Below are 26,226 nucleotides of genomic sequence, written 5' to 3'. Positions count from 1 at the left end.
GTTCCAATGCTGTCTTTAAATGATTCTAAAAATTCAAGACTTAGAAAGTATTTTATCTCATCTTCTTTTTATTCATCAGAGGTCATATCTTGGTCCAGGGAAAAACATGTTGCATCTGGGGTCAGACCACCTAAATTCAAATCCTTGCTCTCTGCTACTTCCTCTTATTAGTTCCATGATTTGGGGCCAACTCTCTTCACCTCTCGCAATTCAAATTGAACTAGATGGCCTCTGTGATTCCTTCTTTTTTTTTTCAAGTTTTAATTATTTTTTTTATTTAAACATTATTTTATTTGGTCGTTTTCATACATCATTCATTGGAAAGAAAGATCGTTTTCTTTTCCTCCCCCCCCCACTCCCCCCACCCCCCGCCTTTCCCTCTCCCATAGCTGACGCATGATTCCACTGGTTATCACATGTGTTCTCTATGATTCCTTCTAAATCAAGATCCTTTGGTGCTCTGTCTCCCCACTAGAGGGAAGGAGGGATTGATGTTAGGACCCATCAAGCTGCCACTGAATGACTTAAGCTGCATTCTACACAGGACTTTCAGACTGACTATTTTGATATCCAGTGTGATAAAAAGATCATTTCTTTCTTTCAGTCAACAAGCACATATTACTAGGCAGCTAGGTTGTATAGAAGATAGAGTACTGGGACTAGAATCAAGAAAAGATACAAGATCAGATCTGGTTTCAGACACATCCTGGCTATGTGACCCTGGGCAAGTCACTTAACTCCTATAAAGTAATACTAACAGCCCCTACCTTCCAGAATTGTTACGAGGATCAGATGAGGTATGAATTGTAAAGTGCTTAGCACAGAGCCTAGCATGTAGTAAGTGCTACATAAATGTTAGTTGTGGTCCATAATCACCTATTATGGACAAGGCATCATGCTAGGTGCTGTCAATACAAAGACCAAAGCAAACCAGTCCCTTTCCTCTGGGTTCTTGTCCAGCTGTGGAGGCGTGTGGAGATATATATGTGTGTATATATCTGCATATGTACACATGTGTAAAATAGATGCTATGATTTGGGGAGAAAGGTGCTAGCAGTTGGGACATTGAGAAAGGCTGCATGAAGATTATAAGCTGAGCTTTGAAGACAACCAGTGATTTGGAGCATTAGTTAGGAGGCGGAACATAGGGTGGCCAGTGGGAAAGCATGGAGGTGTCAGCTGAAGGACCGCACATAAGGGCCATCGTTTAGGTGACCTACAAATCAAACACGTGCTTTCCATCAACAAATCCTTGTCCATAAGTCTTTATCTTTGTAAGTTCCTGTTCCTTCAAAGACTGGACACCCTATACAGATGGTTCAATCATGAATTAACTCGTAAAGTTTTTAGTATCATCTTGTTGCATCTACTTAATATTTTATTAAGATAAATGGGCAGGGAGGTAGCTTTGTGGATAGAAAGCCAGGCTTAGAGAAGGCTTAATCCTGGATTCAAATGTAGCTTCAGACACTTCTTCCCTGTGGCCCTGGGCAAGTCACTTAATCCCAGTTGCCTAGCCCCTGCCTCTCTTCTGCCTTGGAATCAGTACTTCCTATCCACTCTGAGATAGAAGGTAAAGGGTTTGGGGGTGGGGGGCTATATAAAAGTCTATCCAACTTTGGATTTTTCAAAGAATTTTTAAAGGAGTGGTTTGTTTCACAAGTGCTTTAAGTACAGCCTCTAAAGCTTTTAGAAATCTAAATCTAAAAGTTGGAATCTTTGATTTGGCTGTATTTTCATCCTTTGCTTTAATCATCACTTGGAAAAAATTTTCTTCAAAAACGAAGTTCTGGTAGACTGCTGCCATCTACAGGCAAGAGGTGACTTTGGCAGGTACTTTTTTTAAAATAGAATGTTATTGATATATTTTGTTTTCATACCATTTATATTCCAAAAACATCCCTTCTCCTCTCTCCTGTCCAGAGACTCATCCCTTATAAGGAAGTTAAAAGTGGGAAAAGAAAAGAAAATCATCAAAACTAACCACTTATCTAAAAAAAAAAATCTGATACCATACTAGTATTCTTCTCCCATAGACCACCTTGGCAGAAAAGCAGGGAGATGGGAGCAAGGGCTTTTGTTTTTAATCCTTACCTTCTGTCTTAGAATCAATAGTAAGTATTGGTTCCAGAGCAGAAGAGCTGTAAAAGACAGGCTGTTGGAGTTAAGTGACTTGCCCAGGGTCATACAGATAGGCCAAATGAGGAAGCACTCTTAAGAGTCTCATGAGAAAGCAGCAACAGCAAACTTCTTCAAAACCAAGGAAGCCAATTCCTCAAACCTAGTACATTTAAGCTTAAAGGGGTCATGCAGAAATTGAAGATCACTGGGTAAATCACACTGCTTATCTTTTCTCCCTTTCCCCTACAAGCTATGTATATAGGTGAAATTAGTTACAATGAATATCAAGAGTTGCTTTGAGGGGAAAGTCAAAGGGTGACTTGAGGAAGGTAAAATATAGAAACTGAGGGGCAGTGAGGGAGAATCTCCTTCTTTTCATTGGTAATGATGTGATATATATGTGATTTATTTTTACCCTGAAGTAATGTCACTGCCTTCAGGTTAGAAATTGTGTCTTTCTTTTTCTTTTTTTGGGGGGGTGGGTGGATGAGGATGCTTCTTTGTATCCCCTATACCTAGCATAGGGTCTCCTATCCTTGAGGTTCTGTATTAATGCTTGTTGACTGGTTGATTTTTGCCTCAGTTGGCCAAAGTTATAACCAGGGAGTTGGAAGTATGACATTGGGGTAGAAATCTAATAACCATCAGTTTGGTTTAGCCAGGCAACCTTTTCCTAGCCCATTTATTACTTGTTTCGTGGTACTCTCCCAGCTGGCAGCAGGGTATCATTTCACTGACTTGGGCAGGATCACACACTAGAAGAGTTATCATCTACACTAACAGATTTGACAGGGTAGTTGGACTAGGTAAATTCTGAAGCCTTTTTTTTTTAACCCAAGATTATATGACTTTGTGAAGTATACTGTACAAACAAATTAAAGTTATAGAAAAGATACCATTGGAGAGATTTAATACCTCAGGAAAAAAATGAGTTAGTAGCATAATGAGAGTAAGGAATAAAGATAGTCTACATGTTCCCTTAATATCCTTTCATTAACTAGAAATCTAGAGGAAGCCCCTCAGCACATTAAGTAGACCCCTGGGAAGAATTTATGAAGAAGAGACACTCAGATGAGTAGTCACAGATGGATAGATCAGTTTCGGCCCATCATTACTCAAATTATTTCATAAAGAAGAATTCAAAGCAACTCAACCAAGTAGAAATGCAATCTTCTAGGGAGAAACCTATCAAAGATGGAATAAAAAAGTCCCTGTCAACAAGGAGTTTATAATCTCTGGGCTTGGCTCTCAAGCCACTGAGCCACCCAGCTGCCCCCCAGGAAAAAGTATTAAGGCAAAAAATGTTGATTTTCAAAGAGGATGAAACCTGCCTGAATGGAAAAATATTAGTAGCTGACTGACTACATGTTTCCTTACAGGGCTGGCTGGCTTTGCTCGGCTCTGTCCCGGAGATCAATATGAAGTGAGTGCTTTTTCTTCTCTGGCTGTGTTAAGAGTTATGTAGAAAATTGTCTTTATTTTACATTTATTGACTTAAGAATCTATCAATGTTGTACAACCCAGTGAAATTGCTTGTTGGCTCTGGGAGGTGGGGAGGAAAGAGAGAAGGGAAAGAAAATAAATCATGTAACATGGAAAAATATTTTTAATAATTTTTTAAAAGAATCTATTGATTAATGTTAATGCCTAATATTAAGGTATGAAGCTTAAAATTTTCAAGCAACAAGGGAAACCTTCCTCTTACTGCTTGTATTAAAATATTTAATTAAGACCTTTGTTATAGGGTATGCACATTCACAAATGGTTCCTCTTTAATAAGCTGTACTTTGTCTGGAAGGATTGTCAAAGCGATTTCACCTTTCACTGCCTTCTAAGCTGCCATCTTGGCTCCACCCCAAAAAACTGTACTTTGAAAAATGATGAAATTAGCCAGGTGTGGGTGCTATTAGGAGAAAGAAAGGAAATTTTGACCTTTAGAAAAGAACCCCATTGGTCATTTCTCCAATTGGTCTCTACTCCAAATCAGACCCCTCTAAACTACTGCAGACAGTCATCTCCTACTATGCAGAAGGATAATGTTTTAGTACTATATTCTAGCTCCTATCACCCCCATCAAGCCAGGAATCTTAGCCAGATTTGTGTTGCTCAGAGTTGGTGAAAGACTGCTCTACTGCCCTTCTCCATGAGAGGGGGCAGGCTCTCTCTACCTTATTTCTGGCTGCTAAGTAGAAATTCAGTTTTCTTCTTCCCAATCCTCCCCTTTTTCCTTCCCTAATAAGGGGAATTAAATCAATGGAGCATCATTGCTATTTACTATTTCACTACTAACAAGACAAATAATAAAGTCACCCCAAAAATATTATCTGAAGACTCTCCTGTATCCTAATCCTCTCCCCACTTCTTCCTCCCCACTCTTTTTCTCTCCCTTCCTCCCCCCAAACCCATTGATGTGATACATCAGTGTAATGGAATAGAATAGGGATTACAATATCACTGCTAGAGAGAGCTCTTATTAAGAAAATTCTTATCCCTGCAGGTCAACACTTTCTCTAAAGTCCTAGTATTCGATAGTAGTCTTGGGGCAGAGAGGTTAAATAATTTGCTCAGAGTCAGAGGGAGGAATCAACTCAGAGTCTTCCTGACTTTAAGCCCAGATCTCTAACCACTTCCTATCACTGTCTCTCATGGAATGCCTGGAATGGGGCAACGCTATAGTACAATGTCAAAATCAAATAGAAATGGGGAGGAGGGGATAAACCACACAGAAGGATCCCAAAAAGCTGAATATTGACATAGTGTTAAATGTAACATTACCAATATTTTATTTTTATATATATATTTTTAAAAACATTCCCAAATTACACCTTAATCTGATTTGGAAGCACTGAGATAGGGGAAGTATGGACCCCATGGGGCCAACTGATTGAGTATTTGACACCTCTACTATAGTATAACTAACACTGAAGAGTGAGGAGGGAAAGAATAAGCATTTTTATAGTACCTAATTCATGCCAGGTATTGTAGTAAGTAAGCACTTCCCAAATATTATCTTATTTGATCCATGTGATAAATAAGAGGAATATCTAGAAGTATGAAAACACCTTTAGAAAACACTACAAAATGGAAAAAAAAAGAGCCAAACTAGAACAGATTATGCATAAAATACAATAATATTAAAGGAAAATGAATGTGAATGAATGGACAGAGGCTACATGGAGGTATAGGCAGTAACTAAAAAGTGAAGATTTTTATTTAAATGAAAATGGTTTTAAAGGAAGTTTAATTGGCTGTATGAATGTCTAAGAAGTGTGGTGGATGGATAGAGAGAAGAGAGATAGCTTTGAGGCAATGCAGACCTCACTGGGTTCAAGCCCTTCCTCCATCTGACCCAGAATAGCAGCATGACCATGGGAAAGTCACTACCCTTGGCTCAGCAAGCATGATAAAATCAGCAGGTCAGGAGTGTCCCCTTGCCCTACCAAGTATTTAACATTAAGTGTTTAATAAATCATTAAGAAACAAAAACAGAAGCAGACATTGACAGAGTGCTCTACTGTTTACAAAACACTCAAGCACATTCTCTCATTTGATTCCCATAGCAAACCTATAATGCATTTTTTCCCAGTATTGTCCTCATTTATTTAGGTGAGACTTCTGAGGTTCCCAGAGGTTAAAGGGCATGTCTGCAGTCATAATCCTAGAAAATGGCAGTTAGGACTATTACTCTGGCTTTCTAATGCCAAATCTAACTCATTCTATTGTAATAAGAACAACCTAATAAGCAGCTTGAAATGAATAATAATAGCTCACCAACAGAGAGCTTGAAAACATTTTCCTTACAACTCTGTTAATGAATTATTATAAATATGATTGCCCTCATTTCTATAGATGAAGAAGGAAATTCAGAGAGTTCATACAACTCACCCATTCCCACAGTAAATGGCCAGACTTGAACTACTTTCTTTCTTGTTTTTTTAAACCCTTACCTTCTGTCTTAGAATCAATACTGTGTATTGGTAATAATACACAGGGTCACACAGATTTGAACCAAGGACCTTCTGGACCTTCTGGACCTTCTGTCTCTAGGCCTGGTTCTCAATCTACTGAGCCACCAAGCAGCCCCCAGGACTTGAACTTCTTTCTGCTTCTCCCTAGTCCACTGGGCTTTTTTACTAAAGTATAATGTCCCTCTCTGTCATCATTGATGATCCACCACCACTACCATCACCTATTGTGTTTCTCCTGTAGAGAACTAAATCTATTATTCTCTTTTAAAATCTTTAACATTTTATTTTTTTCCCAATTACATGTAAAAACAAAAATCCCACTTGATCATAATGAATGATTTCTTGGATTAAGTCACTGTAGTCTGATAGGATTTTGTTTAAAAATGTTAAGTAAATGTTCTTTAATGATATTGGCCTATAATTTTCTTTCTCTGATTTATCTTTTTCTGGTTTGTATAGTAGGGCTATATTTGATTTTTTTTCTTTTCTCATCAGTAAGATTTTATTTCTTCCAAATTTCATGTAAAAACAATTTTTAGCATTTATTTTCGAACATTTTTGAGTACCAAATTTTTTTTCCTCTCTCTCCTCCTTGCCTCTCTGAGATGGCAAGCAATTTTATTTTGATTATACATGTATTATATATATGTATATAATGTATTTTCATATTTATCATGTTATAGAAGACACATTTTTAAAAATGAAGAAAATAAAGTTTTAAAAAATGGCTTGCTTCAATCTGCATTCAAACTCTATCAGTTCTTTCATTATTCCTTTTTCAAAAGTCTTTTCCCCTTATATAAATTGTGCAGAAAGCACCTACAGTAGTAGCGATATAATGATGCATAAATAAAATGGGTAGTTGCTCTATTTACTTGTGCTTTTAAACTTTGCTTGCTAAAACACAATGGGAAAATAAAGAGTTCTTGTTTGTGTACTAGATTTTCATGAAGTATGGCAGGCAGCGTTGGAAACTAAAAGGCAAAATAGAAGTGAATGGCAAACAGAGCTGGGACGGAGAAGAAATGGTTTTCCTGCCTTTGATAGCTGGATTAATTTCCATTAAGGTACTTTGCATACACACTCCTTCCTACTACCTGTTTAATTTTTTTTGGCCATATTCATTTCATTTGTTTTTACATCACTTTCATTTCTAAATTTATTCTTTTCCCTGTCTCAATCTAGAGAGCCTTCCCTAATAGAAAAGAATAAAAAAGAAAAGTCATTTGGCTCAACCAGCCAGAAAATAGCTCAAGTCTAACAGCATACAGAGAATGGTGCTGTTTAACCTGTGATTCTAGTGCAATGAAATATGGACAGCTGGGATCCATGGCATTTAGCCTGCAACTTCAGCTCCCAGTCCTGCCTTTTCCACTCTGCTCTAAATGCTTCACAAGGGGAATGTGCCTGGCATTGAGGCGGGGAGGCCTTTCTGTGAGAAGGAGTATATGAAATGATGAATGAAGTCAGTGTACAGACTCCTTTGATTGGTGCATATCATCTTATACTCCAAATCCTTTTGTTACTGAATTACTGGTTTCTTTCTTCCAGATGGCTGGTTTCTTTCTTCCTTGATAAGATATACTATATAATCGTATTCTTTTAAAATGGCATTTCCCCTTTACACTTACATTACCAGCATGGCCCTTTCTTTTTCTCTCTAATAGGTCACAGAACTTAAAGGACTTGCAACTCATATCCTGGTGGGAAGTGTCACCTGTGAGACAAAAGACCTTTTTGCAGCTCGGCCTCAGGTGGTAGCTGTTGACATCAATGACCTTGGCACCATCAAATTAAACTTGGAGATCACTTGGTAGTAAGTTATCCTTTCTAAATTTGCTTTCAAAGAGTGGGCAACCTACCCTCCTACTCTTATCTCCTCCCCAAAAATTATTTTTAGATAAATATACAAATAAACCAGACTATTCTGAAATGAGATAGTTAATTTTCCAGAAGGATTATGATATTCATCTGGTTATTTTAAGATATTTTTTGTATCTCATATCAATTAATATTCATTTATCACATACTTATTAGGTGTCAGAGGCTATGGTAAGTGCCAGAGATATGAAGAAAAAGCAAAAGTAGGCCTGGCTCTCAAGGAGATTACATTCTTATAGCAAAAGCAATATGTGCATCAATTAGAAGTAAAGAGAAGGTAGCCATAGAGGGAAAGGCAGTAGTAGGTGAAGGATCTACAAAAGGCCTTTTGTTAGGAGGTGACATAAACTGATTCTTAAAGTCAGGGATCCATAGAAAAAATATTCTAAAATTAATTAGAAAAAAAGTCGGGGATTCTTCAAAGTAGAGGTGAGGGCATGGGAGCAGCCCTGCAAATGCCTGGAGGTGGGCAAGTAGATAATAAAGTTTTATGTGTGAGGAACAGAGAGAAGGCCAATATGTCTGGACCATAGAGAATATAGAGAGAAGAAACATGCAAGAAGCCTGGGAAGATAATAAGCCAGGTTGCAAGGAATTTAAATGCCAAAGCAGAAGATTTTATATTTAGTCTTAGCTATAATGGGACCGTCTGGAGTTTCTTTTTAAAATAAGAAAGTCATTCTGGCATCTATATAGAAATGTAATGGGGATAGACCTGAAGTAGGAAATCAAATTAGAAGCTTGCTACAGTAGTGTAAAGATAGGATTAACTCTCCCCTTGTCTATTTTTAGCTAAACAAATCAAGAACTCAAAGCACCCTTACTGTGCTCCCCCACTTTACAGGAACTAATTGCAGTCTTTCAATTTGCCTAGCACTGCCCAAAGGGATGAGCAGTGACCTTTGGAGGTGTGAGCATATTCTAGTAAGGGACTCCTGGATTCTCTTACTTAGTGTTAGTAACTTAAAGTACTTTAAGTTCTTGATTTAATTAGCTAAAAAATAGACAAGGGGAGAGTTAATCCTAACTGGTTAAGAGGTGGCAAGAGCCTGAGCAAGAGTAGTGGCTGGACAAGTAGAAAATGGAACTTATTGGATAGATGTTGTGGAGAAAGAAATTATGAGATTTGACATCAGACTGGATATGTGGAATGAACAAGAGGAAAGAGTGGAAGATGACATCAAACTTGTGAACCTAGGAGACTGGGGGATGATGATGCCCTCAACTAATGGGGCAGTTCCAAAGGGATGGGCTTGGAGAAAAAGATAGTGAGTTCTATTTTGGACACACATTGACTTTAAGATGCCTATGCAACCTGCAATATGAAATTTCCAGTACTCCGTGGTGACATGGGACCAAGTTCAGGAGAAGGAAAGAGGTGAGATAGCTAGATTTTTGAACCATCTAAATAGAGATAACAGTTGTCCCCATAAAAACTGAAGAGATCACCAAATAAAGTATGGAGAGAAATGAGAAGATGGCCCAAGACAAAGACTTTGAAGAGAATATTCACAGTTAATGGACATGAGCTGGGAAAGTATCCAGCAAAGGAGATGGAAAAAAGTCACAAGACAAAAACCCCAAGATAAGAAGAGTATTCAGGAGTAAAAAAAGTGGTCAACAGAGACATCAGGAAGATGAGAGAGAAAAGATCATGACATAGTATTATGCTTTCTCTTGTTCTTCTACCTATTCATACTTACTTTTAAATGTTTTCAATTTCCCTTTTTAATGCCAAATTTAGTTTTTTGAGTCATTTCCAATCCTTTTTTGGAAATAGACAGGGGAGCATAAGTCTTAGATAAATATACTCAATAACGTAATTTGCTAAGATGGATGAACCTCCTAAAAGCAAAAGATTTATTTTCTCAATCAGGATTCCAACAGAAAGTTACCTAAAGCTGCCTCCTGTAGGAGATAACTTAACTATGTTAAAAGTTGAAGTGCTTCAAAGCAACTTTGGAATTCAATCTCAGGACCCTCTGACTCCCAATTCAGTACATTCCTCATTGTGACATGTTGCTGATGTAAGTCAGGTGAACACTGGTGATGTTTGAAATAAGCGTATGCGTCTATACATTATCTCCAGTAAAATGAAAGGGATTCTGCTTTGGGTGCTGACCTGGAAACATTTTATAAATGTTAAGACATTTACTTACTATCCTCTTTTCAGAGGATTGTTTCATTTCCTTTATTTCTTAATACCTCCCCTCCCTTCAAAACAATACCATATCTCAAGAAGGAAAATAAATGCCATTTGCTAGCAAAAAAAAAAATTGAAGTGCTTATAACATATGGTTATGAAAATTTTGTCCTTGTTATCACTCAGTACCCCCTGAGTGACACAGAACATTGATGGCAGAAGGAGAGTAAGGCACAAACCCAGCAACTCTCTTATTATATACTGAAACAATTTTGTTATTAGCTTTGAAATTTTGTCTAGAAAAGGAGATTCTTTTCTGATAGATGAGCTGCATGGTATTGTAATGACTGGAATTATTTGGAACAGAACATCATTCATCACAATCACAAGTGGCTTTTGCAACAGCTAAAAATAAATAGGATTATACTTTCAAGTGTTTTATTTATATTGAATCATAGTATGCTAATCCCTTGAATTGGTATAATGTCTATCTCCAGAGATTCATAGCACTCTTAAGACTCTTCATATCATCTCTGAATTTCTTCATCTGAAAAAGGAGGGTGCTGGAATAGCTGATCTCTAAGGGTCCTTCCAATTCTAAAATCCTAGAACCCTTAAGAGATATAAATATTAAAATTCTGCTTTTATAAATAGAAGAACAGGCACAAAGAAAAGTGAAGATTAAATTATATGAAAGTCACATTAAGTTAGATGTAAGTGAGGGTAAGAATAGAACCTGGGTTCTTCTGTCTCTAAATTCAGTTTAATAACCATTGGTTTTTCCCGCCTAGATTTTTACTTATGTTCTGAAATACACCTGGCCAAGTTCCGCCCAATTCCTTTTTATTTCATTTGGCTTCTGTGCAAGTTAGGCACTTCGGTGAGAATGTGTATTTTGGCCTTTTGTTGAAGGGCCAGAGGTGGATTTGAAAATCCTGCACACTCTGCAGCATAATAAAAGAACAATTGTTTTGCAGTCCGTTTGATGTGGAGGACATAACGTCATCTACAGGCACTGGGAATAAGGCCTCAGCTCTCCAGAGGAGGATGTCCATGTATAGCCAAGGCACTCCAGAAACCCCTACCTTCAAGGATCACTCGTTTTTTGTAAGTTCAAGGTGGTCTCCTGGGTTGCTGTGACGAAAGCAAAGCAGTGCCCATGCCACATGTTTGAAATGCTTGACAAACAGTACAAGTGGCCTCTTTTCAGAACTACTTCCCTGTGCCATCCTTCCCCTCCCTGCCCTGAACCTTCTTCTTTTTTCTCCCTTCCCTCTCTACCCATCAAGGGCTACCTTATTCTTCCTGTTCACTGATAAAATATATTCAAAATATGTTTGTGCTCCTCTGTCTGCACTCAGCCCCACCTCCTCGCTCATAAACTTATTGTTGTATTTCCTTCTCTAATATTCCTCCAAAATAGGGATTCTTAACCCTCGCTTTTGATTCCCAATGGGATCTGTGTATTTCAGGTAGTCTGAATTCGTTTTCTTATGTTTTAGTAACTATTTCAGTATGATTAGTTTCTTTGCTAATCCTATTTTTTAAAAACACTATTCTGAGATAGGGTACATTTCCCAGACTGCCAAACAGATCCATGGCTCAAAAAAAGTTTAAAAACTCCAACTCTAAAGTCCAGTTGTTTAGTTTGACCAAGCAGACCTTGTAACAAACAGGAGGATGCTGGCCTTGGTCCATCTGATTGACTAACTCCCCCATTCTGCTTTAACTTCTGAAGAAGTGGCTGCATCCTTCACCAATCAAGCCCCGGAGGTTAGCAGTCCTAAGTGCCTTACACGATACGTTCTTGGCCAAGCTTCAGCGCAGCCGTTCTTTCAGTGACCTGCCCTCCCTCAGACTGAACCCCAAAGCAGTGCTAGATCTTTATGTGAGTTTGGTTGGAGTAAGGTTTGAAGTGCATCCTTCAGTTGGCATGTCTGGTGATCTCTCTTCACAGCTTGCACTTGATTTTGTTGACAAAATGCTGGAGGAAAACGATCAGGTCTGGGCTATAGGGATTTTCTAGTTGATGCAAAACTCACTCCTGGGTATTGATGACATTGTTGTGAGGCCGTCTTTCTGTCTTTCCTGATGGAGGAATCTTGACCTGTCATTGGTGCTCTGTGACTTTCCAGCACTTTTTTCCCTAATGTAGCAAGGGTATATACAGTGTGCCAAAAATCAAAAGGAAAGACCCTACTATGTGATTCTAACCTTCAAGAGGCCACTTGAGTCTCCACTACGTCACCACTATGAGTGTGAGTCAGTAAACAAGATGATCTTAAACAGATCTTCAAAATTCTTTTGTTTCAGATAAATGAGTGAAAATTTTGCCAGCCTCATGTTGCAAAAATTACTACCTCTGTAGATATATTAATGAAGAGGTAACCCATTCTAGTACAATAAGCAAATTAAGAGCTAACAAAAAAAAGGAAAATTAACCTTTGTTGTGGATTCTTGCAAAGTGAAAGCAAATGTGATTGTTTAAGTCCAGAAGTCAAGCTATGATTGTCTGCTTTTCCCCAGCAAAATCAGCAAAATTAGTTGAAGCTTAATAGTTTGTCACTTTCTGTAGACAGAGGACTTTGTGTGATTTAAAGAATTAAAGACCTAAGCCACATTCCCGGAAGCTTAAGTTTGTATTTTTAAAGAGTCTAGCATGTTAGCCTATTATGATCTTAGTTTCCTAAAAGAACTCCCTTGATATGTTCTCAGGAATGTGTGTGTTTGTGTTTGTGTGTGTGTGTGTATACATATATATGTATGTATATACATATATATATTTATATTTATATTTATATTTGTGTGTGTGTCTCTGTTAGTTTCTAGCTCTGGAGCTATCTAGTTTCCCTGTATATTTTCATCTATCCTACAGTTATTGCTGTCTCCAATTTACCTGAAGATGATGCCCACTTGAGTGTGCCTAGTATTATATATAGCAATATACATTTATGCAATAAGTATTCTATAATGGATTCCAAGTACTATTGCCTCTTGTGTTCCCTGAATGGATGATTACACACGGGCAATTAGTTCTGATTTTATTTAGCACAGGGAGACTATACTAGCATTTATATACAAAGTGTTCTAGATAGAGTCCTAACTGGGAGATTCTACCTGCCATGGAATCTTTGTTAGAGGGCCTCTCTTCTGTTTTGGCAAGGCCCATGCACTACAACAAATTATGCATATATTTTATTATATATAATATATATTATGCCTGAAAGCTCAAAGCATTATATATGTACATATATTTAATACGTAATTATATATAATTATAATATATGAATATAATAATTTATCATGACCTGATAAATAATAATTTTATTATTAATCACATATTATAAATTTTAGGAAGCACTTATGAAGTTATTTTTATATTTCTATGATTTTATTATTACATTCTATTATGATTATATATATAATGTTTTGAACGGATTCTGACATAATCACAGATTAATAAAAGCATCCAAGATGCTTTCCTGTACTATTAAGGATTAACAAGAAAATAAAGGGTCCTTAAGTGGTAGCTTTTGAAGCACTGGCATAGGAGGAAGCTGCATGGATATGGGAAATGGTTTAATAAATTTCACCCCAGAATCTAAAGGGTTGTTTTGGGGGGTTGTTTGCTTCTTTTTAAACCCTTTCCTTCTGTCTTACAAGCAACACTAAGTATTAGTTCCAATGCAGAAAAGTGATAAGGGCTAGACAATGCAGGTTAAGTGACTTGCCCCAGGATCACAAAGCTTAGGAAGTATCTGAGGCTAGATTTGAACCTGGGACCTCCCATTTCTAGGCTCTGAATTTTCTTGTTTCTAGAAGTAATAACTTTGAATGCTTTATTTCCACAGTCTAATCTACCTGATGATATCTTTGAAAATGGAATGGCAGTTGAAGAAAAAAGACCCCTATCTCTCAGTTTTTTTGACTTGCCCAATGGTGATTGTGCCTCATCTTCTAAATCAAGTGGTTCTTCTACTAACATTGGTCAGTCTAATCCAGAAATTACTGTCACCCCAGCAGAGCATCACCTTAGCAGCCTAGCCTCCCAGATCTTCCCTGGGGATGACATAGGACCAGGCTCTTTCAGGAATTCCACAGCAGAAGTCCAGGACCCAAAGCTACTACCAGAGCACACAGAAGAGAACCAGAAAGCCTCCCCAGTTACTTCTGAAGTGTGCCAACAAACACCAGGTCCAGGAGGTGACAGCCTGTTCTTGCAAAATGATGTTGCTGTGTCACTTCTACAAGATTCAGATGAGGCATCTGAGCTTAAACCTGTGGAATTGGACACCTTTGAAGGAAACATCACCAAACAACTTGTCAAGAGGCTCACCTCAACAGAGGTGCCAGTGATCACTGAGAGGCTTCAGTTTGAGGGTTCAGTCAGTGGAGAATCAGAAGGCTGTAGATCCTTCCTAGATGGGAGCTTAGAGGAAGCTTTTCAGGGACTTTTCCTAGCATTAGAACCCCATAAAGAGCAATATAAAGAGTTCCAAGATTTGAATCAAGAGGTGATGCACCTGGATGATGTTCTTAAAGTAAGTATATTTTGATTAAAGTTTGAATGAGTTGGGAAGGGTGGAGTAGGGAGAAGGTTAAGATGTTTTACATTTGTTTTTCAGACTCTAGGACTCTGGATGCCCAACAGTTTGTTTAGAGTAACATCAAAGCTTTTGGGTTTGGGCTTTTTTTGGTGTCATGATCAATCTTATAAATGTTAAATCATTTAAATTTCATTTGATCGAGTGCCAAGAGCATTTGGTAATTAACAATGCTTTTGGGTTTTTTGCTTTTTTTTTTTTGACTGAAGCTCATATAGTAATTTTTAAGTTAAAAAAAAAAGGCTTAAAAAGCAGCTCTAATTCTGCAGGTCTCATAGTTATTATCTTCCCTAGAATAAAATTATGGGACCTTGATGGTCACAGTAACAGTGATATATCTCTGGGATATATCAAGGAAACTGGGAATCTGATGGTCCAATTGAACTTACTCTTACTCTGTGGACAATGAGATTCTTTTTCCTGAAGGACAGTTCCATCATTCTGCTGTTGAGAAATTAATACAATATTTTCTTAATCAATATATATTTATTAAGAGCTGAGAAAAAAATAAAAACAAACAAAATAAAAAGAGCTGAGAAATCAAAATGGCACTCTGCAGACTGGCATGAAGCTGGATATTGGGTCCCCAAGATCAGGGAATCACAAGTAACCATGTAGCAGTGGGAAAGTCCCAATGCTGGGGCTCAGGAGAAGGGGATATCTTCACCATTCCCATAGCTGGTCCTGTGGGAATCAAGAAGACTTAGCTGTTCTGGCTTCTTTGAACAAGAGTTCTCCTGCTCCTTAATGGGATGGTGGAGCCATTTTATAAAGTATCTGCATTCTCCTGCATTTCTCTTGACATCTTGGCTTTGCTTTGTTTAGTTATTAGTTTGCTCTTTGGAAGAGACTTTATGTCTTTTTGTTAGAGAAAGAGTAATTCTTAGGATAGACACATTTCATAGGCTTCATTATTCTGCACATAGAGGTCTAGGAGAATAATAGCAATATGAAGGTCAGGGCAGAGAGCACCGTCACCACCATTTCAGTGTTGATACATCCCATTGGCATTCTTCAGTTATGTAATATATTATTATATGCCCAGAGATTTTTCTGACAAGCTTCATTATCCATCTTCTCTTATCTCACTGGCCTGGTTTCAAAAGTGAATTTATGCCCAAGATAGCTGACCATATCATTCATCTTTCAGCCTTCAGCTGTTCTGTTACTCATAAGAGAGAAGATCAGCTGTCCACAGTGGCATCAGAGAAATAGAAAAGGCAGTCTTTCTCTTTGAGTTGGCTTCCTGGAAAGACAATCTCAAAGCATTTATCTGAGCACATACATGCATAGGTTACCTTGACTGGAGACCATCTGACATTAGTAGGTACTCTGGAGTGAAAGCAATCACTTACTTCACTACTCAGACTATTGCCTTGTTTATATCTCACAGAGATATTTTCTGAATTGAGCAGTAGATCTGATCCTCCAAGAGTGAATGGTAGAAAGGAGATTTCACATGAGACAGCAATCAAGAAGGATCTAACTGCTCCCATTTTTATTGAGAGTGATGAAAATCAACTTAACCTCTTAGGGAACTCCAAATGAATAGCTTCATGGTTTTTTAAAGTTATTTGTGTTGTTGAACAAATGAAGAGCCAACATTTGAATTGCATAGTGGATAACAAATCAACCTTGAAGCCAGGAAGACCTAGTTTCAAGTCCTTCCTCTGAAACAGATTCTATGTGAACCTAGACAAGTCACTTAACTTAAATTTTAGAGAGGATGCCATCCTACATTGATAGTTTTGTCACCTGAGCGTTTCCTACATCATTAAGTGCAGGTCTTATTCCTAACTCAAAAACATAGAATTATAGATTTAGCACTGAAGGAGACTTTCAAGTCAATGAGACCAATCCTACTCTGCTTGATCACAAAATTGAAGTTTAGAAAGGTTAAGTGACATGCCTACCATCACAGATTGTAAGTGGCAGAGTCCAGGACAGGAAGGAAGATCACCTTAATTCCTGTGATCCTAATAAAAGTGTGATTTGTTTTTAAATGATGAAGAGCTGAAACCCAGAATGAAAAATATCAATCTTAGTAGTAATTCTCTAATAATTCAAAGCATACCCAATCCTCCTCTATAGCTATTGTCTAGAGCCTAGGAAGACCAGATAGACTTCTTGGTGACAATGGGCATCCTTGCTTCCCCCAAATGTTATTAGGAAGGCTTCTAGCTTATCCCCATTACAAATAATGTTTACCGATGGTTTGAGATAGATGATATTTATCATTTTAAAGAAAGCTCCCTTTATTCCAATGTACTCGTGTTTTTTTAATAGAAATGGGTCTTAAATTTTTGTCAAAAGCTTTTTCTGAAAATACTGAAATAATGATATGGTTTCATTGGTTTTGTTGTTGATATGATCAGTTATACTGATAGCACCAGCCTTGCATTCCTGAACACAATACATGATCCTTGGGATATATTGACAGATAGACTTCTAGACAATTTGGGGGGGGGGGTGCTGAGCTCATTAGTTTTGCTTTTGTCTAAATGTTGCTACCAAGTAAAACTGCTGTTTTATTGTATTTTTTTAATTTTTAAAAGAAAACTTCTGCCAGAACTCTTTGATATATTGGACTACCTGGATTCTTTAGGCTGTTTCATTGTGTTGACAGCTAGTTCTGTAAAAGAAAGCCCAGAATCATGTCATGTTGAGTCTGTACTATATTTCCTCCTTCTCCTGAGATTTAATAGGTAATGTAGGTCTGGGGCAAATGGCTTTGAATCCAGCCTGAGTAAGTCCAAATTAAGCTGGACAAGGCTTTCTTTTTTTTTCCCCCCTCACATCCTAGGATGCTAAACAGCTTGTGGAGCAGAAAATAAAGGATGCTGCCTCTTGGACGGAGATCACTGAGGGTGAATGAGAACGGCTCTGATCTAGGAGACTGAAAGACATTTCCCCATGTGCTTTGTGCCACCTTGGGTGTCAAAGAGAGATCTCAGCAAGGACTTTCCTGCCTTGCTTTGAGATATCTACGAACATTGCTACCTAACTGGACGGAGAACTTTTAGGTCTTTTTTACAAACAGGACATGACCTTCCCTTCACAACCCACTTCAACTCCCTTGAATATTTGGAAGTTGTTTGCAGTTCTTTTCTTTATTTCTTTTTTAAAAATTTAATCGTCTTTTCCTTTAATTCCTACTTATTGGTGTTATCCAATTTTTATTTATTCCCAGCAATATGGTAACTGATAATGAATGCTGTCTGCCTATTGTATTGGGTTTTGCTCTTATGCTACCAAGACTCAATCAGAAGATTGACAGGACTTGGCCCATGAGAAGAACAGATCTCCAGAGTGGGCAGGGCCTTCCCTTTCTTAGAGGATACTCTCTTCAGCTCTTCCACAGAAGCTACCCATAAAAGCTAGTTGTCATAAAATGTGTATGAAATTCAGAGCTAGGGGGCTTCTGAAAATGTCCAATAAAGAGCACAACTTAAAGAGAGATAAGAAAAATGTTACATGTAGAACTTACTTTTGTGGCTGCTATGGAATGTCTGCCTCAAATGCCCAGGTTCTGCTTGGGCCAGTGATGGCCTGGTCATCTGAGGTTAGGTTATTGTTTTGTATTCTGCACACCTAATGCTCTGCAGCCTTGAACCTCCTTGATTCAGCAATTGCTTTTTAAACCTTATCCTTCAGTTATATTTTCAGTTGGGGGGGGTCGGTAAATAAGTGAAGGAGGCAGTTTTCTTTCCCAAGATATTCCAATTATATTTCTTGGTGAATACGAAGATTTAAAATACATTTAAATGTCAACCAAAATAAAAGCTGGGGGGAAGGAGGGGGGAAGAAAAATGACGAAAAATGTTTTGTCTTGAATCGGTTAAAATGAAGGTTTTTTCAAAAGCATATCAAATGCCAACCAAAATAAAAGTTTGGAATCAAAAATGTCCTATCTTGAATTGAGTGCAGTGTGTTTGTTTTCTCCTTCAGAATATATATACATATATATATATATATTACATATATATTTTTTTATGTTTTCATTGGTACCTTCTGCCTTTTCAGTGCAAGCCAGGAGGAAGCCGCAGCCGGTCTTCCAGTTTAAGTCTTACAGTTGAGAGTGCTTTAGAAAGCTTTGATTTCCTGAACACCTCTGACTTTGATGAGGAGGAGGATGGTGAGGAGGTTTGTAATGTTGGAGGAGGTGCTGACTCAGTATTTTCAGACACTGAGACTGAGAAAAATAGGTAAGTCAGACTTAGTCTCAGCTCACCCTTCTCTTCTTATCTCATCTATATTCAGTAATTATTTTTTCCTTATTTGTGGATCTTGGTGCACACATTACTCAAGGAAGATGGTATTCATTGTCCAAATGGCTTTGTGGTCTCTTGAGGCCCCGTATTTAGAGATGAGAATAAACTTCCAGTGTGATTAAACCCAAGGCAACTAAGTGGCGCATTGTATAGAGTGCTGAGTCAAGATGATCCATCTTCCTGAGTTCAAATCTAGCCTCAAACATTTCCTAGCTATGTGACCCTGAGCAAATCATTTAATCCTATTTGCCTCAGTTTCCTCATCTGTAAAATGAGCTGGAAAAAGAAATGGCAAACCACTCCAGTATCTGTGCCCAAAAAAAATCCCAAATCAGGTCACAAAGAGTCAGACACAACTGAAACAACTCAACAACAACAAAAATGGTTAAACCCATCTAGAATATGAATGTTTGGAGTTGGTCATGTAGGTCACTATAAGTTTCTTCTTCAGGGTCAGGGAAAACAAAACTAGGATTTCTTTTTGTTTAGATTTCAGTTTCTGCAAATTGTCCCCAAAGTAAATAATTGGTAGTTAACAAGGGAGACAGAAGCATTATTTCAGAACTCTTCCTTGACATAGGTTTGGACCTGGTTCTCCTTCACATGGATCTGATTACTAATTCCTTCTTTTGTTTTGAGCTATTTTTCTCCTTTCCTTTATCCCACTGAGGCTTTGCATGGATTATGTTTGTCAATCATGGTAACAGAAGGCCAGATTTATGCACTATTTTATAAGGGTTACTGACTCTACCCTGTTCCCCACTCCTTACCCCAGTTGTTATAACATGGCTTTCTTCTTGTCCTCTGTCTTTTTGGTGGAATGGGCAAGATGCTAATGTCCCAAGATGATCTTCATTGTGTTTCTTGGTATGGCTAGAACTATATTTTCACATTAGAACATGGTATTTTATTTTGTAATTTCAGGTGGGGTAAAACAACCATGTTGGAACATGCCCAGTTCTATCAATTACTACAAAGAGGTCACCAAATATTTTCCCAGAGAAAAAAGATTTAATTTAATTTAAACAGGTTTTCAAGTTACAGCAAACTAAAGCTATTCTGCTTTCAAGAAATCCAACTTTTAGAAGGGTTCATTCTTTTTCTTGAGTTTTTTTCTTATATGTGAACTAGAACCTGAGAAGAAAAATGCCACATGGAGTTTGTTGTTGGACCAACCTCAGGGTTACTCACATTCAACCTGAAAAATTAATAAAGTGTTTTAATTATAATGGTGATTAGTTCTCCCCTACAAGTTATCCTTACTAACCTAATTGGATTTGAATTGATTCTAAATCTTGGTGTTTCTAATTTAGGGGAGGTTTTAATTTCAGCAAGGAGTTTTTGGGAAAGGGAGATGGGTTTGAGACAATTTACAAACAGACTTAATGGAACAGAATTATAATTTCATTCATCTAGAGAACACCCTGTGAGGAAACTCCCTCTGTAACTCTAGATCATCATCATCTAGAATTTTTAGAGGGTTTTTAGGTTTGCATGTTATCTCATTTGATCCTCACAACAGCTCTATGAGGTAGATATTATTATTATCCCCATTTTACCACTGAGGAAACTAAGACTGAGGGGTTATGTAACTTACGTAGCTAATAAATGTCTATGGGAGTCAGACTTTATGATTTTATCCACTAAGCCACCTACCTGCTTGTAGGTATATACTGCTCCTCTGCAATTTCAAGTCTTCTTGGAGAGTTGGTGTTTAACTTCTTTCATTTTGGTCCAGAGTAGAACGTCTCTCATTTCAGTAGTTTTTTCCCACTTTTCATTCTTCAAGTAGCCATTGATCTGTGGCCAGAAAAACAAAAACAAAAACAAGCTTTGACAGACTATTTCTTAATAGTATTGCTCTTGGGAAACCACAAATCTAGAGGCTGGTTTAATCCCAGAAAATTTGGCAAATCACCCTGTCAACAGTCCAGAAAAACACAAGAAGTACAAAATGAGAGCCTGTTTCAAAGGCTTCTTAATGAAAATCCTTTATAAAAGGCTTATTGTTCTTGAGGAACAAACATGGGTCTCTGCTCAGTCACTTGATTTCAGAATACTTGCCTTCCAGACTGAGATATGGGGTATTCGTTAAATGGTTTCTCCATTCTTCATGGCTGTCAACTGACAAGTCACTGTTTCTGGAGGAGCCAAATTATAGCTATATGAAGTTGTCCTGTCACTTGCCTTTAAAAACAAATTGTGGGGATAGCTAGGTGGCTCTGTGGATAGAGAGCCCAACCTAGAGACAAGAGGTCCTATTTTTAAATCTGGCCTCAGACACTTCCTAGCTGTGTGATTTTGGGCAAGTTACTTACCCCTAGTTGTTACTGTTCTGTCTTAGAATCGATATTTAGTGCCAAGTCTAAGACAGAAGGAATAGTTTTAAAAAAAAAAGTTGTGAATGTTTCACCCACCCTCCTGCCTCAACAGTTACAGATCGATACACCCCGAAGCCAGGGGGCATCCTAGTGAAGCGCTGACAGAAGACACGGGAGTCGGTACCAGTGTAGCGGGAAGTCCTCTTCCCCTGACCACAGGAAATGAAAGCCTTGACATCACCATAGTTAGGCATTTGCAATACTGTACCCAGCTCGTCCAGGTAGGATTGTTGTATATATTCCCTCTCTATTTGTGCCACAGGATACTCATACATAATGGAATTGGATGGATTCAATCGAATAAGCTCCTTGAAGGAAGGGACTTTCATTTCTCAATATTTCCTAATCACCCAGCACATGTAGGCAGTTAATGCTTGTTATCAAAATCCCCCTTTTTTATTTAGCTGACACAATGAGTGCACATGAAAATGAAAGGAGCCTTGCTATGGACTAAACTATTCAATTTTCTGGCTAGCATGGGTAAGTTTCTATACCCTCCTAGCATCCACTTTTTTGAAACATTACTCACGGTCCAATCCAGGCAGAGAGAGAGCATCCACCCAAAACACTGAAGATCATCAGAACTAATCTCACAGGGTCCCACACCAGTCTTAGAAGCTAGGTCTCTTAATGGTAATGGAGTAGAATTACGCAGATCAATTAATGGCAAATCATGGTAATAGAATTTTGAGAATCACCATCTACAAAGAAATTGAGATTGAGCTCCAAAAGCCTTCTCTTTAGGTGATATATTTTCAAGAAAAAGATCCAATGACATGGTCATTCTCCATTCACTCACACACGTACACACACATACACATACACACACACACATTCTGTCTATCTCTGCATCTGCTCCTCGCCACTCTGAGCATTTTTCTATTTGGAGAATCAGAACTGTGCCAAACAGATCTCATCTTAGTCCTCAAAATGTCCTGGAGGCATTGACATTAGGACCAGTGCTCCATCAGTCATGCTGGCTTAGATTTAAAGAAGGGGCACTGCACTTCGTAACCTTTATTTTTCTCTCTTTTTCTGGATACATTTATTATAAGCCCTGCATTGCCTCTCACTTCCTAAATGCAGATTAATTCCAGGAGCCAACATGAACCCTGTGGGGATCTGGATCCAAACAACCTCCTACTGATACATGCACTGTCTAAACACCCCAGTGACACATTCACTAACTGACTCTCACAGTTTTCACAGCTACTGAATACAAACTTTAGCGCTACATCCTCCACAGACACTTTAACTAAACTATGTGTGTCACAGACATCCATCACACCTATTCCACCAACACCAGTTTCAGGAAAATATCCAACCACTTTTATAACAATCAATTCTTGATAAGGCTGCCTTCCGCAGGGCACAGTTACCAGCCTTTCACATTAAGCAGCCCTAGAGCCCAACATCCTGAAAGAATGAACACAACACTGAAACAGATCCTAATAAAAGCATGTCGATATGAATCGACTATCTTCAATCCAATAAAAATACTAGCAAAGACCTTTAGCTCCTCAGTCAGAAGAGAGCCAGAGAATTGATCCGTTATTTTCCCAAAATCAGTCAGGGTGGTTTTTTTGTCACTTCTAAGCTGTCACTCACTTGCATTTCTAGTAATAAACAGATGAAAGAAAAGAAGGGGGGGAAAGGATTTAAACACCCAAGTGTTGAGAATTATTATATGTACTGAGGATTCAGCTAGGAAAAGTAGGCAGTCCGGGCTCTCAGGGAGCTCACACTCCTAAATAGGGAAGATAATATACATGCCAATACATTTTCTCTCCATTTCTGGCTGTTCTAAAAATATTTTTTATGTTGAATGAACAGTTTAGAATTATGCTATAGTTCTGAGGGAAAGAGAATTCATTTGTAGAATGGAATAGAAGAGCATTTATCTTGTGCTTATTATGTGCCAAGCACTTGAGAATTTACAAAGACAGCATAGTATATCTGCTGTATCTACTTAGTCTACTTTTCCTGTCCCCTTTCCTCTACATAGTTGTCCAGGAAATGGGAATACAATAAGGGATCTAGAGACATAATTATGCTTCAGAGGGGTAAACAAGAAGTGGGCACCCAGACCTGGAAGCAAGCTCCAGTTGACTGTCTCACTCTCTATCCCCATTAATTAGATGAGTCTGGTTAGGACCTCAAAAGTAGAAAAGGAAGTTATGCGGAACCAAAAGCAAGTTTCTTAGGCTGAGGAGCAGGTGTGGACCTAGAATAGCCGTATTCTCTCATCCCCTTCTCCCACAAATAAGACTACTTAAAATAGCCTCAGATGGTTTTTAAGGGTGATGATAAATTGGCTACCAATTAAGATCACTAGCTATAGATAGATCTAATTTGAGCCATCTGGCCAGGATCCTAGTATATGTCTGAAGAATTACAAGTCATCCCATAAACATGGTATTGGGTTGGTAAGCCATGAAGACCAGAAAGAAATTGAACAGAACATTTTCTGGTCAACATGAACTAGGGTTTTTATTTATTCTTGACTATATTATTATCACTAAGCATTTCTATAAGACTGCTTTCACACTTTTTAAAAAAATTATCCTCATTGAACCTGATATTGTGTTAAATAAATTGCTCTGGAAATTATCAACCAGTTAGTGAAGAATTAAATATTTCTGGTGACTCTCCAAAAGATGATTTCCTTCTAGAAACTTGTTGGCTCCCTGCATAGTCAGGTTGTCAAATGACTGCCAGTATCCATGATGAGATCTTAATCATAGCATTCATGGAGTGAGACTTTGAAATTGGAAACCAAAGAAGGGCATTGGGAAAATTAGGTGAATGACTGCAGATTAGAAAATAATTACAGATTCATCAATAATTTATCCATCTATTTTAAGGTGAAACTCTGCTAGCCGATAAATCCAATCAGAGTGCAAGTGCACAGAGCTGGCAAAACAGTAATATCTTAATCTGGGGTAGTTAAGACAGTTTATTAATATTGCATTTGCTTGTATAACAAGTATCACCATGTATTCTTGGTAACTTTTTCTTTTCATCAGAAAGTTTCATTTTTCAAACCCCAAGCACTTAGCATACCTGGCATGACTTCCTTTTAAGCATGACCAAAAAAAAGATATTATAAAATATTTTTATAAATAATTACATCATATTAATAATGAACTGACCATTACTTCTACTCAATGAAACTGAGACCTAACTACCCTTGAGGTTAATTTTTTCTGCAATTACATCCATATCTGTACACAGCCAATTGCCTCATAAATGGTAGATTTTAAAGGGCAAGTTAAAATTTAACATCTTAAGTAAAAAGAAAGAGAAGTGGGTGAAAGCCTCACCAATTTACATTGAAGAGTACAATTTCAAATATAGTCAGAAATAAAAGTTAAAATGATACTAACAAATCTATTTATATCAGACTGTTGGGATTCCTGTTGAATGCTCAAATTAATCAGGAATAACTGTACAAAGTGATCAAACTTTATATCATACAACAAAGGTATGAATAGGAGGAAATGGGTTGAGATTGGCTACCTGCACTTTGTCTTTATATCTCCCCAAGACTTAACACGGTACTTGGAGCATAGTAGGTCCTTAAACATTTGTTGAATTGGGTTGATGAAAACTATTGAAATAGTGACTTTGTTTATTTTATTAGCAAATTGTGTTCTCAAGCAAAACTCCATTAATAGCGAGAAATCTCTTAGAGAAGCTCTCTGGACAAGTCCAAGTGATGGAGAAACTTGCAGCGGTCAGTGATGAAAACATGGGGAACATCAGCTCTGTCATAGAAGGTGAGTATCTGTGAGATAAGACTAAATCTCAGGTGAAGCTGACCTCCATGACTATGAGAAAGTCCCAAACTCCCTTGGCCTTAGTTTCCTTGTCTGTAAAATGAGATGGCCTCTTAGTTCTCTTCCAGCTCTAGAATGGCATGATGGCATAAAGGGCCGTCTCTGGCCATAGAATAGAAATAAACAAGGTATGATTTCCATTTTCAGAAGTCTTGGGATTATTGCTTCCCTAAATGCCCTCCTCCCCCCCCCCCCCCCCAGTAAGCCTAGGTTTATTCCCACAAGATGTCTGGCTACTAGACAATTTTCTTCTACTAACCCTTACTGGAAAAGTACAAAAGTACAAAACTAGGGGCAACTGGGTTAGAAATGAGAAGTCCCAGATCCAAATCTGACCTCTATCCTTAGCTGAATAACCCCAGGTCAGGTCACTTAACCCCAATTGCCTGGCCCTTACTGCTCTTTTGATACATAATATCAGTTCTTAAGACAGAAGTAAGAGTTTTTAAAAAATAAAAGTACAAAACTAGCAAGTTAATTCACAAGCCTATAGGCAAACTATGGTGTTTTGGGGGCAGAGGGGTTGAAACCTTTAGCTTCTATCTTAGTTTTAGTTCTAAGACAGAAGAGTGGCAAGGTCTAGGTAATCAGGGCTACGTGACTTGCCCAGGGTCACACAGCTAGCAAATTTCTGAAGCCAGATTTGAGCCCAGGTCTTCCTGACTCCATGGCTGGTTTGTTCTATCCATTGTACTTTCTAACTGTGCCCCCATTGGCAAACTGTTACCCAGAATGGTCCATAAGCGTGGGAAGGGAAGGTGGGGAGGCTCAGATGGAAAATGCGGACTGCCAAAAATACTCTGAACTCATGAGGTTTGAAAATTGGACACTTGCAAAATCATGAATTTCAGTTTCCAAAGAATCCTAGTCATCTGAGAAGAGTTTCACATCAGCTGTTCAGTGAAAGTCATGCAAGTCCCTTGACTGGTTTTTTAGTTTAGTTTCATTACTTAAACCTGAAACTCCCTGATAAGTGATGTGGCTAGGCATTCACTCAACCCAGATCTTCCTTCTGGAG

General features: G+C 38.0%; 1 protein-coding gene and 1 long non-coding RNA gene across 12 annotated transcripts in view; one reads left to right on the top strand and one right to left on the bottom strand.

The window, feature by feature from the left end:
* The window catches only part of RIPOR2 (RHO family interacting cell polarization regulator 2), a 127,008-nt gene that overhangs the window by 85,102 nt on the left and 15,680 nt on the right, over positions 1-26,226 (top strand). For 6 of the 9 annotated variants that reach the window (XM_007487858.3, XM_056823519.1, XM_056823521.1 and 3 more), the window contains 8 exons: positions 3,501-3,544; positions 7,031-7,156; positions 7,757-7,905; positions 11,091-11,220; positions 13,965-14,654; positions 18,741-18,922; positions 21,422-21,590; positions 25,013-25,148. In XM_007487858.3, coding sequence (XP_007487920.1) covers positions 3,501-3,544; positions 7,031-7,156; positions 7,757-7,905; positions 11,091-11,220; positions 13,965-14,654; positions 18,741-18,922; positions 21,422-21,590; positions 25,013-25,148 — 1,626 coding nt within the window. Of the gene's footprint in view, positions 1-3,500; positions 3,545-7,030; positions 7,157-7,756; positions 7,906-11,090; positions 11,221-11,851; positions 12,002-13,964; positions 14,655-17,520; positions 18,635-18,740; positions 18,923-21,421; positions 21,591-25,012; positions 25,149-26,226 lie in introns of those variants that run through there. The other 3 variants (XM_001375399.5, XM_056823524.1, XM_007487860.3) reach the window with 3 other exon arrangements.
* LOC107651827 (uncharacterized) overlaps positions 19,989-26,226 on the bottom strand; it is a 39,763-nt gene continuing 33,525 nt past the window's right edge. The window contains exons 1-3 of one of the 3 annotated variants that reach the window (XR_008917637.1): positions 25,192-25,276; positions 20,645-20,788; positions 19,989-20,186 (exon numbers count right to left, since the gene is read on the bottom strand). This is a non-coding gene — a long non-coding RNA (uncharacterized LOC107651827). Of the gene's footprint in view, positions 20,187-20,644; positions 20,789-24,888; positions 25,025-25,191; positions 25,277-26,226 lie in introns of those variants that run through there. The other 2 variants (XR_008917636.1, XR_001628940.2) reach the window with 2 other exon arrangements.

The sequence above is a fragment of the Monodelphis domestica genome, chromosome 3, assembly GCF_027887165.1.
Source record: "Monodelphis domestica isolate mMonDom1 chromosome 3, mMonDom1.pri, whole genome shotgun sequence".
NCBI lineage: Eukaryota > Metazoa > Chordata > Mammalia > Didelphimorphia > Didelphidae > Monodelphis > Monodelphis domestica.
Note: the sequence above shows the minus strand (reverse complement) of the source record. Positions and strands in the feature narration are given on the sequence as shown.